This window comes from Ochotona princeps, chromosome 2 (genome assembly GCF_030435755.1).
Source record: "Ochotona princeps isolate mOchPri1 chromosome 2, mOchPri1.hap1, whole genome shotgun sequence".
NCBI lineage: Eukaryota > Metazoa > Chordata > Mammalia > Lagomorpha > Ochotonidae > Ochotona > Ochotona princeps.
In genome coordinates this window covers 56,382,473-56,398,982 of record NC_080833.1, presented here as the reverse complement: position 1 = coordinate 56,398,982, position 16,510 = coordinate 56,382,473, and the positions used below count along the sequence as shown (strand labels likewise).

The following is a 16,510-nucleotide window of genomic DNA, read 5'->3' as shown; positions in this document are numbered from 1 at the left end:
AAACTGATGTTGTGGTGCAGCTAGTTAACCTGCCACCTGAGATGCTAGCATTTTCGCATCTGTGCCAGACGGAGGCCCTGCTATTCCACTTCAGAATCAGCTTCCTGCTAATGTGCCTGGGAGGGCTGTAACAGATTACTTAAGCAGTTGGGTCTCTGTAACCAACATGAGATGCCAAGATGAGGCTCTTGGCCCATGACCTTGACGTGACCCAGCCCTGGCCATTGCAGCCAAGTAGGGAGATAACCAGCAAAAGGAAGATCTCTCTCTAACTCTACATTACATATATCTATAAAATCTTATTTTAAGTAAAAGAAAAGTAAATATTTTCTGAGACAAGCAATGGGAATTCATCATTATTAAATTTGTCACTCAGGATCTATTTAAATAAATTCTTCAGGGAGATGGAAAATGATATCTGAGATCAAAATTCAGATTTAAGTGAAGAAATAAAGAATCGTTCAAGTTAGAATAAATGAAAATGAAAACAGCCCTGGACTCCTGGGAATATTGGTGAAATCTGAGGTCCATCCTGGCTCAGACCATCACCACCCCCATCTCTACACGTAAACTAGTAGGTGCTGCAAGCCCACAGAGGCAAGCCCACAATTCCCCTGCAGAATTTGGCCCAAATCCTGCTCTCTCAAATTCTTATGGGTGCTGCAGCAGAGCCTGATATAGCCCTTTCCCTGCCATGTAGCCCAGTCAAACATGCTCCCCAGTCCCAGATTTTTTAGCATCAGTGGGTAGCAGGTGATGCTACTTACCCCAGCCCAGGTCCAGTTTCCCCTCTCTAATCTACCCTGCCTCGGTTCCCATACCTACCTTGGAATACAGTGGCCTATTCCAGAAGTCACTCATTCCCTGTCAAACATGCCCTTGGCAGCCCTTAACTCCAGCATATCCCCACACTGCCTTCCCAATGCAAACTGCAGCCCCTCTGCTATGTGTCAATATGTGATGTGTCTAGGAGCTGGGGTGCTGTGTCCAAGCTGGTGTTCCCAACTTTTCATAATGCTGTTCTGCATGGCAGGGTTTTAAATTATCCACACAGCTTTAAAAAAAGTAAAACAGACAACTATGCTGGCACACTGTTATACCTAACACAATTGGCATTAACTGGGCCCAGATGCCTGCTAGCTATTAGCTGCTTTTCTCCCAGCAGTGTAACGCTTGCCTAGGTAAAAGGCAATCTAAGCAGTACCAATAGCTGGGGTACCTGATACAGTTCTGAAAGTCACTTGCCTGAAGTAACATTGCATCTTTGATTCTTCTGTCTACAGACCTTAACAATCTCCCTGGAACACAGCTGAGATCCAAGAAATACGGGAGAAGCCAGCTTCTGTTGTGTTGGTCTTTACAACTTACAGCCTTGTTGTTCAGGTCTAGAGCATCTACGCTAAGGGACTCTGACTCCCATTGTTGTGGTGGCTAGCACAATCCAACCACTCCCTGCTATAACCGCTCCTCATATATTACTCAAGGACCCCACCCAGGTCTTCACCTGAGTGGCAGTGGCTCAAGCACTTGAACCTCATCTGTTGGCACCCAGGTTACATCAATGGGAAACAAAGCTGAGACCGCAGAGCCAAGGCTGAACTCAGCACTTTGATATGGGATGTGGGAGTTCTAAACAGTATCTTAACGCTAATGCCAATTATAGCTAAGACACTGTAATGCCAATTACCCTTACATTTTTGCTTTTTTCTTTAAAAGTTCTTGCCTGAAATATATTATCATTGCAAAGAAGCATTTTCTGAACTATAGAATTAATTGTCTTTTTAAAATTAATTACGTTTTTGGAATATCTTTGTCAGGGTGTTTGTGTGTGTGTGTGTGTGTGTGTGTGTGTGTGTGTGTGTATTTTAGTTAGCAACAAGAACTCCACAGGGCTATAAAATGTTTAAAGTCCTGTTAATAGGGGCTAGCTTTGCAGCACAGCCAGTGAAGCTGCTATTGCCTGCAACACTGACCTCTCATATGGGCACAGTTAAGTCCTTGGCTGCTCCATTCTCATTTCAGTTCCCTGTTAATGGGCCTGGGAAGGCAGTAGCACGTGGCCTGAGTACTTGAGCTCCCACAGCCATGTGGAAGTGCTGGGGTTCATGCAGTAGGTGTGGATTACACAAAGGTGTGAAGAGAACAGCTCCCTTGCTTGGCAGGGCACAGGTGAGCTTCCAGCTGCTTGGCGGATATCTCTCTGACCACCTTGACACAATCTCACCCCCTTTTTGCATGGACACTCAAGCACCCCACTAAGAACTCTGTAATCTATTGAGGCATTGTTGTTTGCTCCCTGTGAGATGACTTTTACAACCAATGTGAGCTTGAGAATTAATGTTATTGATAATGTCTTTGGTGAGTGGGCCTTTAACTGCACACAGGAGCACAATTAAGCCCATGCCTTTTCTGGACACCTTGTTGTGTGCCTATCCATTGCTCTGAAATCTGGCCCAGACATATAGTATGCCTCCTGGGAAATGGCTTGACAAGAATTTTACAAACTAATGGAAGTGATGGGAGCATGAGTGGAAACCGCTATGCAAAAAATAGTAGTTACTGTGACCTTAAAGGTTAGCCTGTCCTAGTAACTCTTTAGAGCATTGAAAATGTAGTTGTTTTAGCTGCTTTCATAATTCTTTAGCTAGAGGAAATATAGCACGATTTGATTAGCATCATAGAGCTATACTTTGGATTCTTGTTTGATTGCTTATGAGGTTGTAGAGCCTACAGTAGTAGGGGGATTTAATGTTTGAAACTTTTCGTCTTGGATCTTTATGCTTTTTTCTCTTTTGTTGTATTTCTCCCACTAAGTGATAGATAAGTTGTGAAAATAAAATGTAGTAGGAATGTTTTACTGATTAGTAGGTTACCATCTGTGCTTTGGCCTTGGAGTTCTGGCTGTGAGCTAATGGCTACTTCTGAAGAATGAATAACGGCTTGCTTTAAAGAAACTGAATATAGTGAATTATCTTTAAGAGCACCTGGTTGACCATGAAGTAAAAATTAATTGAACATCTGTGCATGCTGACTTACTTCTGAAGTTAAAGATAGTAAAATCAAAAGTTTGTGCAGAGGCTTGTGATGTGTCTAAGTAAACAAAAAGAACAGCTTCTTCTTGAGCTGTAGCAAGAGGGCACCAAGTGACTGTCCATGTCTTTTCTTTCTTTTTTTCTTCACTTATTTATTTATTTATTTATATTTTTAGAGAAATCCACTTTATTATTTTGCCATGAATCTATGCATCTTTTTTCACTTTTACATGTTATTATTATTATCATTTTATGATACAGCTCCATAGACTCCTGGTATTTCCCTTACCCACTCCCCAATTGTGGGGAGCGGAGTGCTAAAGCCACTCCTGGGATTGGTAGGGGCCGTTGTAAGATGGCATCTGGCCCAGGGCCAGGGGGCGGAGTCAGTCTTGCCAGCAGGTAAACAGGAAGTCACAGGGATAGGCTAATGCCCTCGCTGTGATTACTGGCCTATCTCATGGCGCCAAGTGGACCCACGGGGAGAAGTGATTGGACGAGAATGATATAAAATTAGCCAGTGAAAGCTAGGCGGTGGACGACAGGGGACGATGACAGATGGACAGACTGGTACAGAGGGACAGAAGACGGGATGAGGGAGAAGGAAAACGGGCGGGAGGAAGGGTGCCGGAGAGAATGTAGAAAAGAGGGATACAGACAGAAGCAGTAAAAGCAGTACGGAGAAATACGGGACAAGAAAGCTGAAGAAGCAGGGAGGAAAGCTTAGACCAATGGGGATAGGAGCAGCAGAGAGAAGGTTTTAAACAGCTGCTTTTGACAGTGAGGGATCCGGTTGAGGTTCTAGCTTTTCACAGACCCTCAAAAGTATGTCTTGTCATTTTAGTGTCACTGCTGGCCAGCAACACTCAATTCCACCCCCCCCACCTAATTCCTGTATATCATTACTAAAGTATAATTCTTCATACATTGTCATATGTCCATCATTGTGGGCATGGACAATGGCAGAGAGTCCAGCATCCTATTGTCATAAGAAACAGTTTCATTGGGAGTCCATCCTTGTCTGGAAGTAGAAATGTGTACTACATTGTATCCCCACATCTGGATATGTTAGTCTCCATTTCACAGCTACTGTACATCCCCACAAATGAAAAGTCATAATACAAAATCACCAATAGAAAGAAAAGTAGAAATTTACAATGCCATGAAGTTAAATAACATGTTACTAGATATGATAGTATCCATTACATGCTACTATACATCCCCTTAAATGAAAGGCCATAAAACAAAATCAAAAACGGGAAGAAAAAGGAAATTAACAACACCAAGAAGTTAAATAACATGCTACTAAATGACTAACATGTAGCTGAAAAAATGAAAATCAAGAACCTTCTTGACGAAAATGATGCCACTTCATGATCTATGAGTCATTGAATGATTTAATCAGAAGAAGCTGCTTTGAAGAGATGAAACCAACAGAAAACAAAAAAAACCCATGCGATATAGTTTCTGCTGACTTTTGTTGGTGAAGTGTGTCTCTTCTAGACAATAAACAGATGGGTTTTGTTTTTAAATCCAGTCTATAAACTATGACGTTTGATTGAGCTTAAGCCATTTATATTCAGAGTTTAATATGTATGGGTGGTACTTTGGTCCTGTCATTTTAGGAATGGGCTGTTCATTGGTTTAGTCTTCTGTTGTCATTTTACTGGGATGTTCTTCACATTTGGCTTTGGTTTTGTTGGGTGTTATTCCTCTTCTCTGCCAAGAGAACATCTTGAAGTATCCTTTGTAGGGCAGGTTTGGAAGAGGCAAATTCTTGTAACTCTTCTTTACTGTGGAAGAATTTTATTTCATTTTCAAAGACAAAAGAAAGCTTTGCTGGATATGTTATCCTAGGCCGACAATTTTTTTCTTTTAGAATCTGGAATATGTCACTCCATCCTCTTGTTGACTGTAGAGTTTCCTGTGTGAGATCTCCTGTGAGTTTAATTGGCATTCCTTTATATGTCAATTGATTTTTTTCACGCACACATTTAAGGATCTTTTCCTTATGTTTGATTGAAGAGAGCTTGATGATCATGTGTCTTGGTGAAGATCACTTTTGATCAGGCCTGTTGGGAGTTCTGTGCCCTTCCTGGAACTTGTTTCCCAATTCTTTCTCCAGATTAGGGAAAATTTTCCTTTATTATTTCATTGAATACACCTTTAATCCCAGTTTCTGTTTCTGCACCTTCTGGGACTCCCATAACTCTTATATTTGGCCTCTTAATAGTGTCTTAGTGTCTTTCAATTCTTGAATACTTATTTTTGGCCTGTTCCAGCTCTGCTTCCAGCTTTTTGTTTGCTTCTCCCTGATGACAGGAATTCTAAGATTCTAAGATTCTTTGATTCTAAGATTTGATTCTAAGATTCTTTCTTCTGCTTGCTTCACTGTGTTTTGGAGACTCTCCACTGTACTTTCAATTTGCTCTACTGTGTCCTAAATTTTTGATATATCCGCCTTGATTTGCTTTACTGTTGCTGTTGCTTGTGTAAAATATTCCTTAAATTCTTTGAACTCTTGTATGTGCTTCTCATTGTTGATCAGAAGATTTAAAATGAGTTTTCTGAATTCTGTGTCCCCCATTTTCTCCATGTCTTCCTTAGTTAACTCTGAGGTTGGCATAGGGTTTTGCTCCATTGCAGGGTAGTTTTCAGTAATATTCATTGTGCCTTTGTCTCTGCTTTTGCTCTTGATCATTATACTTCTGGTTAGTGGAGTCTTCTCCTTGGGGCAGGTTTCTAAGCTGTGTCACCCACAGGTCTACAGTTCGATTTGATTTGTTTATTGCAGTTGGTACACAACTTCTTGCTTGCAGTCACTTGTGTCACAACCTTCAGCGAGTTCCAGGCTTGCGCTGTTATATTAGATTTCCACAAAGAACTCTATAGCCCCAGCACTTGGCTCACCACTCTCCCATCTCCTGTGATACCATGCTGAGGTTGCACTGTTGTCTGTACAATCTTTCTTTCACTTGCAGTTGGAGCAGGTCCCAGGATTAGCGAGATAACAGGTATCCAATATAATTAGTTTGTTATTGGTGTTGATGTTGCTGGGACCTGTTGGACGTTAGGTCTGGGTGCCACATGGACCTATTTTGACTGATTCGATGCCACAGTCGGCATTATTTTCTTCTTTTTTTTAAATTATGTTTCATTTTGTGACACAGTTTCATAGTTCTGGGATTTCTTCAACCCTTCCCCGTGCCCTCCCCCCATGGTGGATTCCTCCACCTTGTTGCAGTATTACAGTTCAAATCCAGTCCAGATTCTTTCATTGCAGGCGTATACCAAGCATAGAATCCAGCATCATATTATCTAGATACATTCAATGGTTTCTTGTGGAGACCATCTCTGGTCTGAAGGCTGAGCTGGCACAATATCATCCTGGCCAATGAAAAGCCATAGCATAACATTTACAAAAATTTACAACATTTTGGAGTTCATTGACATGGCATTGAGTAACCAATATGTTAAAAGATGCAGGTTCTTAACCACATCCTGTGATTACTTCATTGACATTTCAATTTTAGTTTTTAAACAACGGCTTCTATACACCTCAAAATGGCTATAGGGAGCTATTCAGCTTTCTCGTGTCTATTTTCATTTGAGTATTTAGCAGTTTATAGTTTTGAAACATCATTTTTACTGAACTCGGCTTATAACTCTAGCAAGACCTATGTCAACAGTTTAGGTGAACAGTTCTAGGAGGGGTGTGCAGAGAAATCTCCAATGCCCTAGTAAGGAGTAAATTATCTTTGTGTCCCACCTAGTAAGGTATATGTGAGCCTACGCTAACTGTTTCCTGTCTGGTTCCAAGCTTTCCTTGTTTTTCTCTATCTATTCTAGATTTTTGTTGTTGCTTTTGCTTGTTTATTTGGGGGGGGGGGGTCTGGAGCGACCCTGATGGTGATTGCAGGAGAGGGTGGGGTTCCAGAGTTGGAGCTAAGTAAGGACCAGAGAAAGTTTCCTTCCCGAGTCCCAAAGGAAGTTTACTGTTCTTCTGTTTCTGCGGACCACTCAGGGCTCCTGGCTGTTGTTCTGATGCCCTTGGATCCTGCAAGGAAGGATTGGGACTTCTTCCATCCCATGTGGTAGACCCAAGTGGGAGTGGATGACCTCAAAATTCTCAGCCTCCAAAGGTAGTCCCATTCCCTGTGGTCTCCTTGGCCGTAGGGATGTAGTCCTTGGTGCCCATACTGATAGTCCTTGGTGAGGATCCGGGAGTCTTCAGGGTTGGGATACAAGCCTCCTCCTGTCCCCTTGCTCCACTCTGGGTTCCCCCCCTGCTCTATGCATATGACCTCCTGTTAAGAGGGTGTCAGGATCGCTCTTGGTTCCTCCTGTATGTCTTGTAGTTTTACTAATGTCTAATGCTGGTTCAAGTCTGTTTTCTGTAAGTTACCTGTTATATTCTTGTTAGGTTATATATACTTCACATAATCTTCACACATTTAAAGGAGATGGAAGATTTCTCTGCTCTCCCGCCCCATTGCTGAGTGACGTAGTTTCTTGAAAGTATATTGGGTTTTACAATTCTTTGATGTAGATCATAAGCAGTCTGACTCACATTGATTGTTGGTTCATTGGTTACATCACAATATCTTATTGCATGAGATACAGGCGAATTGTGAATGAAAAATATTACATTTTATAAGTACTATTTTTCAGATTAACATCATTTTATCTTAAATTAAGGCAAACATGTGGTATTTAACCTTTTGGGGTTTGGCTCATTTCCCTTAGCATAATGGTTTCCAGTTGGGCCCATTTGGCTACAAAGAACTGCATTTCATTTTTTTTTCACAGCTGAGTAGTATCCCATGGAGCAAATGAACCATAGCCTTCTTATCCAGTCTTCTGTTGATAGGCATTTCGGTTGCTTCCAAGTTTTTACAATTATTGATTCTGCTGCTATGAACATAGGGGTGCATGTTGGTTTCTCTTCTGACAGACGTTTTGAATATATTCGTAGGAGTGCTATTGTTGGATTGTATGGTATGCATATTTTCAGTTGTTTGAGTGTTCTCCATACTGATTTCCATAGAGGCTGTACCAACCTGCAGGCCCACCAGCAGTGAAGTAGGCTTCCCTTTTCCCCACAACCTCTCCAGCAAGTGTTATTGTTGGTTTTTGTATGTGAGCCATTCTTACTGGCGTTAGGTGGTATCTCATTGATGTCTTGATTTGGATTTCCCTTATTGCCAAGGAACTTGAGCATTTTCTCATCTGTTTGTTTGCCATTTGGGCTTGTTCCTTTGTGAAATGTCTGTTCATTTCCCATGCCCATTTCTTCAGTGGTTTGTTTGTTATGGTGTTTTGGTTGTTCTGGAGTTCTTTCTATATTCTGGAAATTAGTCCCCTATCACCTATGTAGTGTGCAAAGATCTTCTCCCATTCTGTGGGTTGCTTTTTTACTTTGTTGATTGTTTCCCTTGCTGTGCAGAAGCTTCTTGGTTTGATGTAGTCCCATTTGATTATTTTGGTCTTGATTGCTATTGCTTTTGGGTTTTTTTCAGGAAGTTTGAACCTACCCCTAAATTTTGCAAGGTGTTTCCAACATTTTCTTCCAAAAGTTTGAGGGTTTCTGGATATAGGTTTAGGTCTTTTATCCATTTAGATTTGATCTTAGTGTATGGTGAACGATGTGGATCTATCTTCTTGTTTCTGCAGGCTATTAACCAGTTGTCTCAACAGCATTTGCTGAAGAGACTTTCCCATTTGCCTGGATTGTCGTCAGTTTTTTTGTCAAAGATTATTGGGCTGTATCTGCATGGGTTCCCTTCTGTTGTTTCTATTCTGCTCCATTGACCCTCATCTCTATCTTTGTGCCAGTACCAGACTGTTCTGATAACCACTGCCCTATAGTATGTCCAGAGGTTTGGGAGTGTGATTCCCCTTGTTAACTTCCTATTCTTCAGGATGGTCCTAGTTATTTGTGGGTTTTTGTGTGTGTGTGTGTGTGTGTGTGTGTGTGTGTGTGTTTCCAGATGAGCAATCGGTATTATTTTCCTGCAGGACCAGTGCAATCCATGGAAATCAGTGAATTCTCGCGAGCTCAGCACATGCGCAGTTCACTGTTGTCCCCTGCAGTCCTAAAGCTCTTGCCACAGTGTGCAAAATGGCGCCTGATGTACCATTACTAGAGTTCTTGATCTGCTGGCCATCAGGCCTGAGGGCTACCAGGACCTGTCTTGGATGGAACCTGTAGAATGCCACATTGATGCAGTTCACTGAGTCTGAAATGAGTTCACTCCCAGCTCAGTGTATGCTCAGTTCTTTCCCTTTTCTTTGCCTCCTTAGGCAAAATGGCGCCCAATTCGACACTAGGGGGCTGAGTGGGCTGTGAAATCCACCCTGTTCTCGCACTGCCCATCTGGTAACTGCTGCTCTGTCTCTGCTCCTGGTCAAATCAAACAGACCAGCAGGAGGGATGGTTCTTTGTCTGGGTTCCCCTCCAAGCTGCCAGTGAAAATGCCTTCCCACCTGGTTGCTGGTGGAGTTCTGGTTGCTGGTAGAGTTCAGATTGCGGTTAGCTGAATGCTGCTGGAGTATCAGTCACTGCAAAACCACACTGTTGTGTTCGCTGCTTTCCTGTGTGTGTCAGTCTCCAGGTACCCCTCTCTTGTTCTGTCCTCTCCTATTTCCTTGAATGTGTCCTCTCTGCTTCATCCTGATTAAATGTCTTTCCGTCCGTTTAACGTATCCTTACCCTGTTCCACCATCTTGATTCTCCCTGTCCATGTCTTTTCTTATTGCTGACTCCATGCACCCTTCTCAAGCTCCAAACTCGGCTGGAACTGGCATGGAAGATCCAGGTGAAGCTGCTCATTTCCAGCTTCAGCCTGGCCTAACTGTGGAAATTGTAGCAACTTGGGGAGTGAACCAACAAACAGAAGAACTTCCTCACTGTTTGTCTCTCTGTAATTATTCTTTTCAAATAAAAAATAAGGGCCTGGCGGCATGGCCTAGTAGCTAAAGTCCTCGCCTTGAAAGCCCCGGGATCCCATATGGGCGCCGGTTCTAATTCCGGCAGCTCCACTTCCCATCCAGTTCCCTGCTTGTGGCCTGGGAAAGCAGTTGAGGACGGCCCAATGCATTGGGACCCTGCACCCGCATGGGAGACCCGGAAGAGGTTCCAGGTTCCCAGCTTCAGATCGGCGCGCATTGGCCCGTTGCGGCTCACTTGGGGAGTGAATCATCGGATGGAGTATCTTCCTCTCTGTCTCTCCTCCTCTGTGTATATCTGGCTGTAATAAAATGAATAAATCTTTAAAAATCAATCAATCAATCAATCAATAAATAAAAAATAAAAAATAAAGCCTTTGCAATACTCCATATGATTTCTTGTGTTTTGCAGAAATAGTAGGACTTTTCCTCCTGATTTTGGACATTACAGTGATTCAATATTTTTTGCTTGTTTAAGCAAAAGTATGTGACTTGGTTTCTATATGATGCAGCATTAATATTGAAGGCTAAAATATTAACAATGTTCACAACAAAAGATGTTCATTTTTGATTTCTACATTCAATTGCTTTCTGGTAGGGGAAAGAAAAACAGAGAGCTCAAAATGCGGGATTAGAGAGGGGCCCACTAAACAGGCAAGGTTCAAAGGACATCTTCTCAAGCTTTCCTGTTCATCAGAATCACTGGGAAATTTGGCTAAATGCAGAGCCCTGGGGCCAACCTCCAGATTTTGCTCAAGTAGAAGCAGATGGAGTATTTTTTAACAAGCATCCCAAGTGATTCCAATACAGGTGACCCTTAGGCCCACAGTTAAAATCAATCCAGTGCTCAGACAAAGGGATTTACCTTGAGTGGAGGAAAAAGGTTGGAGTACATGTGTGACCAGGAGCTGGTGAGTTGTGTTTCTCCATGAACAGGAGGTAAGAAGGCATCTGTGAACAACGAAGCATTTGAAGGAGCACGGTACCAGGAGAAAGCAGACAGCTTTGGGAAAAGATGTGGTAGCAATGGGAGAAGAAACTTGAATGGGGTTTAGGAACAGGCTCTTAAGCTACTCTGACTTTGGAAATAAGAAATCATGAAGACAATCTTTAAGCTGCTTATACAGGTGGGATGCAACTGCCATTCCTTTTCCACAGAGTTTAAAAGGGAAGGAGGGAGGATGTCGTGGGAAACTGACAGGGAATAGACTCCCCAAAGCAGGAGTGTGAAGGAACAATCTCGACCTGCCCTAGGAAGGCAGCATGTGAAGTAACTAGAGCCATGACTTGCAAAACTCAAGATTATTTGCTCATACGTATTTCACAGGCAATACCCTGCTTGAATATTGCACATTCCTAACATGTTTTCTCAACTAATTGTATTTTAAATATGGATTTTCTTTAAATTGAATTTTACCAAAAAAAAAAAACTGAAAGTAAAATCATTTGCTTACAATCCATACAACTACTGTTATATTGCAACCATATAACCAGCTCCTGACCAAACAGTTTCCCAAGTTTCAGCTGCATTTTCGTAGTGCTTCTTATGTGGCCAGGGATTGAAGAAAGGGCTTTTGAACACATCAGCACTGGCCAGGTATTTCTCCTGTGGTCAGCTGAGGAACTTAGTGACAAGCCCAACCATAAAGACATAGCAGAAGGTGGCCTGGTCAGGAAGTCAGCTGGATCCAGAGCAGGCTCTTCTTCAGGGACTTCCAATCCTCTCAAGCGAATGCCAGCCCTGTCACCAGGGAGGCAGCTTCTGAGCTCCTCAAACAGGCACCTACTGTGATCTGTGAGGAAACAAGAAACAAATGAAAAGATGTTCAACTTCACTCATAAGTTTACAGTCGCCAAGTCAAAGCTATAGTTGTTTGTAACTCCTATCAATTTGTTTCACAAAGATTTAACACAAAGTTTAACAAAACTCTGTACTTGCTGCAAAGCTGATACATATGGACATTTTCTTAATAAAAAAAAGAGTTCGCTCACTCCTGGAGGAACCACTGGCACCGGTGGCCTAGCTGCTATCATTCAGCCGGAGTAGCTGCCGCAGCAGCAGCAGCAGCAGCTGGCCCTAGCCACCCTCACACCCTGAGGAGCCACCGACACTGCTGGCTAGGTAACAGCAAGGCCGAGACCCATCATCCACCCGCAGCCCCTGTGCTCAGCGCCGCCAGGCAGTGGCACGGAGCAACGATGGCCCCTGGCGGCTCACATTCAGGGGCGACCAAAAGCTCATCCCCCTGGAAGGGTTTTGTGGACAACAAAATAATTCGATGTAAGAGAAACACACACAGTTTCATCAGCAGGAATGGCGCCGAGGAAAAAAAATTTGTACCAGTGGTGGTGGTTGGGGAGGCATAAAATAGAATGACCCCGAGATACCCCCTTGGCAGTGCAAAAACTGGAAACTGGGGGTGCATGTTGTTGACCCAGAAAAGGGAGCCAGGTCAAATCACGCCCGCAGCGCAAAGCTCCTCTTGCTATCTGGGGACACCCCACAAGTGTAGACTATGCTACTCCCCACTCCTGAACAGGGAGAAGGGATGCAAGGTGCCAAGAAGCAGAGCAAGGTAGACCAGGAGACGGAAGAGGGCCCAGTGCTAGAGACCACGATTTCACGGGAGGTTTTGCCAACGGCAGCCTAAGGAGTTCAGCAATGCCTGAGAGTAAGCAAAATCAGAGTTCACTTTTGAGGTCAGTGGTTGCCTGCAAGGTACTGCAGCTCCTTCAGTTACCCGCACAGGCACTTGGAAAACCCTAAGCCACAAAAGCAGCCCTTGGGGGCCCGCAGTGTGGTATGCTGCGTTGGCGACACAGGCATCCCTAACTGGTACAGACTTGGTTTTTCTCATTCACGCATTAAGGGGTATCTGGATTGTTTTAACATCTGGCTAGTGTGAGTTATGCTGATATAAACATAGGAACAGAAATGTTCATCTCTCTGGGATAAATACTTAAGAGAGTTTTAAGTTCAGGTTTCTGATAAACTGGTTTTTTTTTTTTTTTTCAGATTGGCTGTGTCATCTGACCTTCCCACCAGCAACAGAGGATGTAATTATTTTTTAGTCATTTTGATAAGGGTATTGCAATATCTTCTGGTATGTTAAAAGACTTATTCGTTTGAAAGGCAGAATGACAGAGATATTTCCCAGTGCTGGTTTGCTTCCTGCGCCGCTGCAGCGACCATGGCCAGGCCAGGGTGATCCAAGAGCCAGGGAACCCTTCCGGATCTCCCTCCACTTGCCCGATCTTCCACTGATTTCCCCAGACACGTTAGTGGAGCTGGATTGGAAATGGATTTTAGCCTCTGAAGCAGCAGCTTAATTCACTGAAACATAAGGATGGGCCTCCTCATTATATTTTTTAATTTATATTTCTCTAATAATGTAGAAAAGCTTTGCATATGATTTTTTTCCTTCTCTGTGTTTTATTCACTCAGGTGTGTTTTTTCTAATTGGATTTTATTGTGTTTTGAGAGTACTCTGGTTATAGGATTTGCATTATTTTTCTAATGTTTCTTTTTTTTTATTCCAGTGTCTTTATGAGGGTTTCTCACAAAACAATTTAGGTTACGTGAGCTTTATCAAAGTCTCCTTGGTTTAGAGTTCAAAGATTTTTTTTTTCCTAAGGGTTTTGCTTTTTTCATTTTATGCATTTGACATTTTATGTTATATATAAGAACACAGTCCATTTAAATTTTTATGTAAAATAAAATTTAGGTTTTTGGAGTCACAAGTAAACCAGATGTGGTAGAGAAGGCGGCTAGCTGTAATTTTTGACAAGAATTGCAAACATTTGCAAATGAATTTAGAAAAAATGGACATTCTTACTAAATTTTCTCACAGTTTGTGAACAGGTTCGTTCTACCTATGTAGCGCTTTGAATTCTTGCACTAGTGTTTTGCCATTTTCATCCTTTCTGGAAATCACAGTGTGAAAAGCAGTGTAGGGGAGCCAACAGTTCTGGCAGTTTCCCCAGACCATCCCTATCTTAGGGACCCTAGAATCCAAAGGCTGCTGAAGCTAGGTGTTGAGCCATGCAGCGCGTGCATGTGACCGTCCACCCCCCCCACCCCCCGTCCCCAGCCCAGCCTCCGCCTAGGCTCTGACACCTTCCGATTGGGTGAGGGGGATGCTGGGCGGACTCTGGGGCTTTGCCACCCCTCTGAATCCCCGTTCCCCCCCCCTGCACAGTGTGCAAGTGGAGTCTCCCAGCCTGGACTCCTCAAGACCCCCGTCACCGTGGGCTGCTAGCGGCTGACTTGCCTCGAATCTGGGAGTCAGGTAAGACTTCTGCTGTTGGGAGGTATGCCCCCAAGACAGGGCTGTGGGGTGCGAATGGGATGTAGTCCTGGATATGTTTTGGCATTCCATGCTGTTAGCTCATCGCTCTCAGTGTGGTGGTCAGGAGCCGCCAGCTTATCTTCCTGCTGACCCCTTGCTGCAGCGGAATCACGGCCGTGTGCGGGTGCAGTGTTTAAGTCTCGAGAGCCGCGGCTGTGCCGCGGGGTGCAGATGTATAAGTCTTGAGAGCCGCGGGGTGCTGTGGGGTGCCGCGGGGTGCCGCGGGGTGCCGCGGCCGTGCCGCGGGAGCCGCTGGTGCCGCGGGAGCCGCTGGTGCCGCGGGAGCCGCTGGGTGCCGCGGGAGCCGCGGCTGTGCTGCGGGTGCAGTGTTCAAGTCTCGGAAGCCGTGGTAGTACAGCCTGTACAGCGGGAGCCACGGCCGTGCAGCGGATGCAGGTGTTCAACTCTCGCCCGCAACTTTGCACTGGAGGCATGAGCAGTTTCCAAACCATAAAATTAAACATTATCCCCGATCCCATAATTACAGATTTACTTTCTGAGTTCTTTCTCCCCTGTTATCTTCCCCTTGCCAAAAGCGCCCTTTTGATATTGTGCCCCAAATACGTGTTGAGCTTTTCACCTGTTTTTCTTCCAGTTAGAGCACCTTGGCTCCCGACGCATAAGGACGTGAGATTCTGTGTTTCTCAGCAGGTTTGTAGTGAACAGAAGGGGTGGGGCAGGGAGGCTGGAGTTGGGCAAATTCCACCCTATCCGTAACAGGTTGTTCTATACTATGTAGAAATTTTCGTTCTTAAAAAAATTTTTTTTGAAGCTCAGAGAGCAACCTCTCTGATAAGATAAGAGAGCTCTTCTATCCACAGGTTCATTTCCAGTCCCCCTGTAGAAAAAAAGGTTGGCCGGAGGCGGGGGAAACTGGGAGCCCAGAAATGCTCCAGTGGCAAAAACTCTTTGCCTATTTCCCTTCTCTGAAATGCAGACCGCACCTCCCCCTTCCCCCGCCCCTCCTCTGCCGCAACGCAAACGGCAGACGTGGCGTGGGGGAGGGGGGCCCAGTAGGGCTCTCTATGCATCAGGTGCCTGACCTCTTGTCCATCTGCCTACCCAAGCAACTCTTTAAGTTGCAGCGTGCAAGGCATCCCCACAATCTGAGCCTTTGCAGCCTTGTGGGTTGAAAACTCAATCCTCTTGCTGTCTCTGCTTTCTCCATAGGTGCCTCTTGCCACCAGCTAGACACCAAACCCGAATCCCAGCAATGGGCAACTCGTGTTTTCCCCTCAAGGAACGATTGCTGTTGCGCCTGCGGGCTCTGCCCCCCAGCCTGCGCTTCATCCGCGCTTTCACGCGCTACCGGAGAAGAATCGATTACCGTATCGTGGTGGTTGGCTCCTCTGGGGTGGGTAAGAGCGCCATCGTGAAGCGGTGGGTCCGTAGCACCTTCCGAGACAAATACCTCGCCACCCTTGAAAGCACCCATCGCCAAGGGCTGGGCCGCAACAAAATCGGCGCCCTGCACATCACCGACACCACCGGCACCCGCCAGTACCCGGGGCTGAAGCACTTTGCCATTCTCAGGGGCCACGCTTTCGTCCTGGTCTACTCCGTCGCCAAGAAGGAAACCCTGGATGAGCTGAAACCCTTCTATGATCTGATCCGCAGAATCAAGGGCAGCAGCCTGCACAAGTTCCCCGTGGTGCTAGTGGGCAACCAGAGCGACCAGAGCTACCGCGAGCTGAGCGCAAGCGACGGTGCCGCCCGAGCCCAGGAGTGGAATTGCGCCTTTCTGGAGACCTCCGCCAAGACCGAGTTCAACGTGCAGGAGTTATTCCACATGCTGTTGAACCACGAGAAGATGTCTGCCGCCTGCCTCCCGAACCCCCAGAAGAATTTCCAGGTGTCCAAGGCTGTGGAGAAGCTGCTAACTAAGTGCATTGTTATGTGAGCTTCAGAGTTGACCCCCCTCCTTTGCCATAGTGTGTAGAAAGCTGACTCCCCTAGTGTACTGCTTCACCTGTATGCGGTTGGCTTCTGTGCTGTGTTTGGACTGCAACACCTAGACTTCCATTAATGTACCTTGTAACTTGATAATTTCGGTTTTTCCTGGGCCAAATAAATTAATAGAATCTAGTCCTTAAAAATATTGGCATTTCAGGAGAAGAAAAAAGAAACGCTGCATTTTAAATCAGACTCTTATTGGTAAATGGGGGTGGAAAAAAGTGTTTT

The 16,510-nt window shown here is 44.6% G+C and overlaps 1 protein-coding gene across 1 annotated transcript; it reads left to right on the top strand.

Annotated features, from left to right (window-relative positions):
* The first annotated feature begins 15,409 nt into the window (after nt 1–15,409).
* DIRAS3 (DIRAS family GTPase 3) lies at nt 15,410–16,242 on the top strand. The gene has a single exon (XM_004588761.4). The coding sequence runs from the start codon at nt 15,543–15,545 to the stop codon at nt 16,227–16,229; it is 687 nt and encodes a 228-aa protein (XP_004588818.1). The 5' UTR covers nt 15,410–15,542; the 3' UTR covers nt 16,230–16,242.
* The last annotated feature ends 268 nt before the right edge of the window (nt 16,243–16,510 follow it).

What these genes read in the sequence shown, in the direction of transcription:
- DIRAS3 (XM_004588761.4), top strand. Translation starts at nt 15,543, where the DNA reads ATGGGCAACTCGTGTTTTCCCCTCAAGGAACGATTGCTGTTGCGCCTG.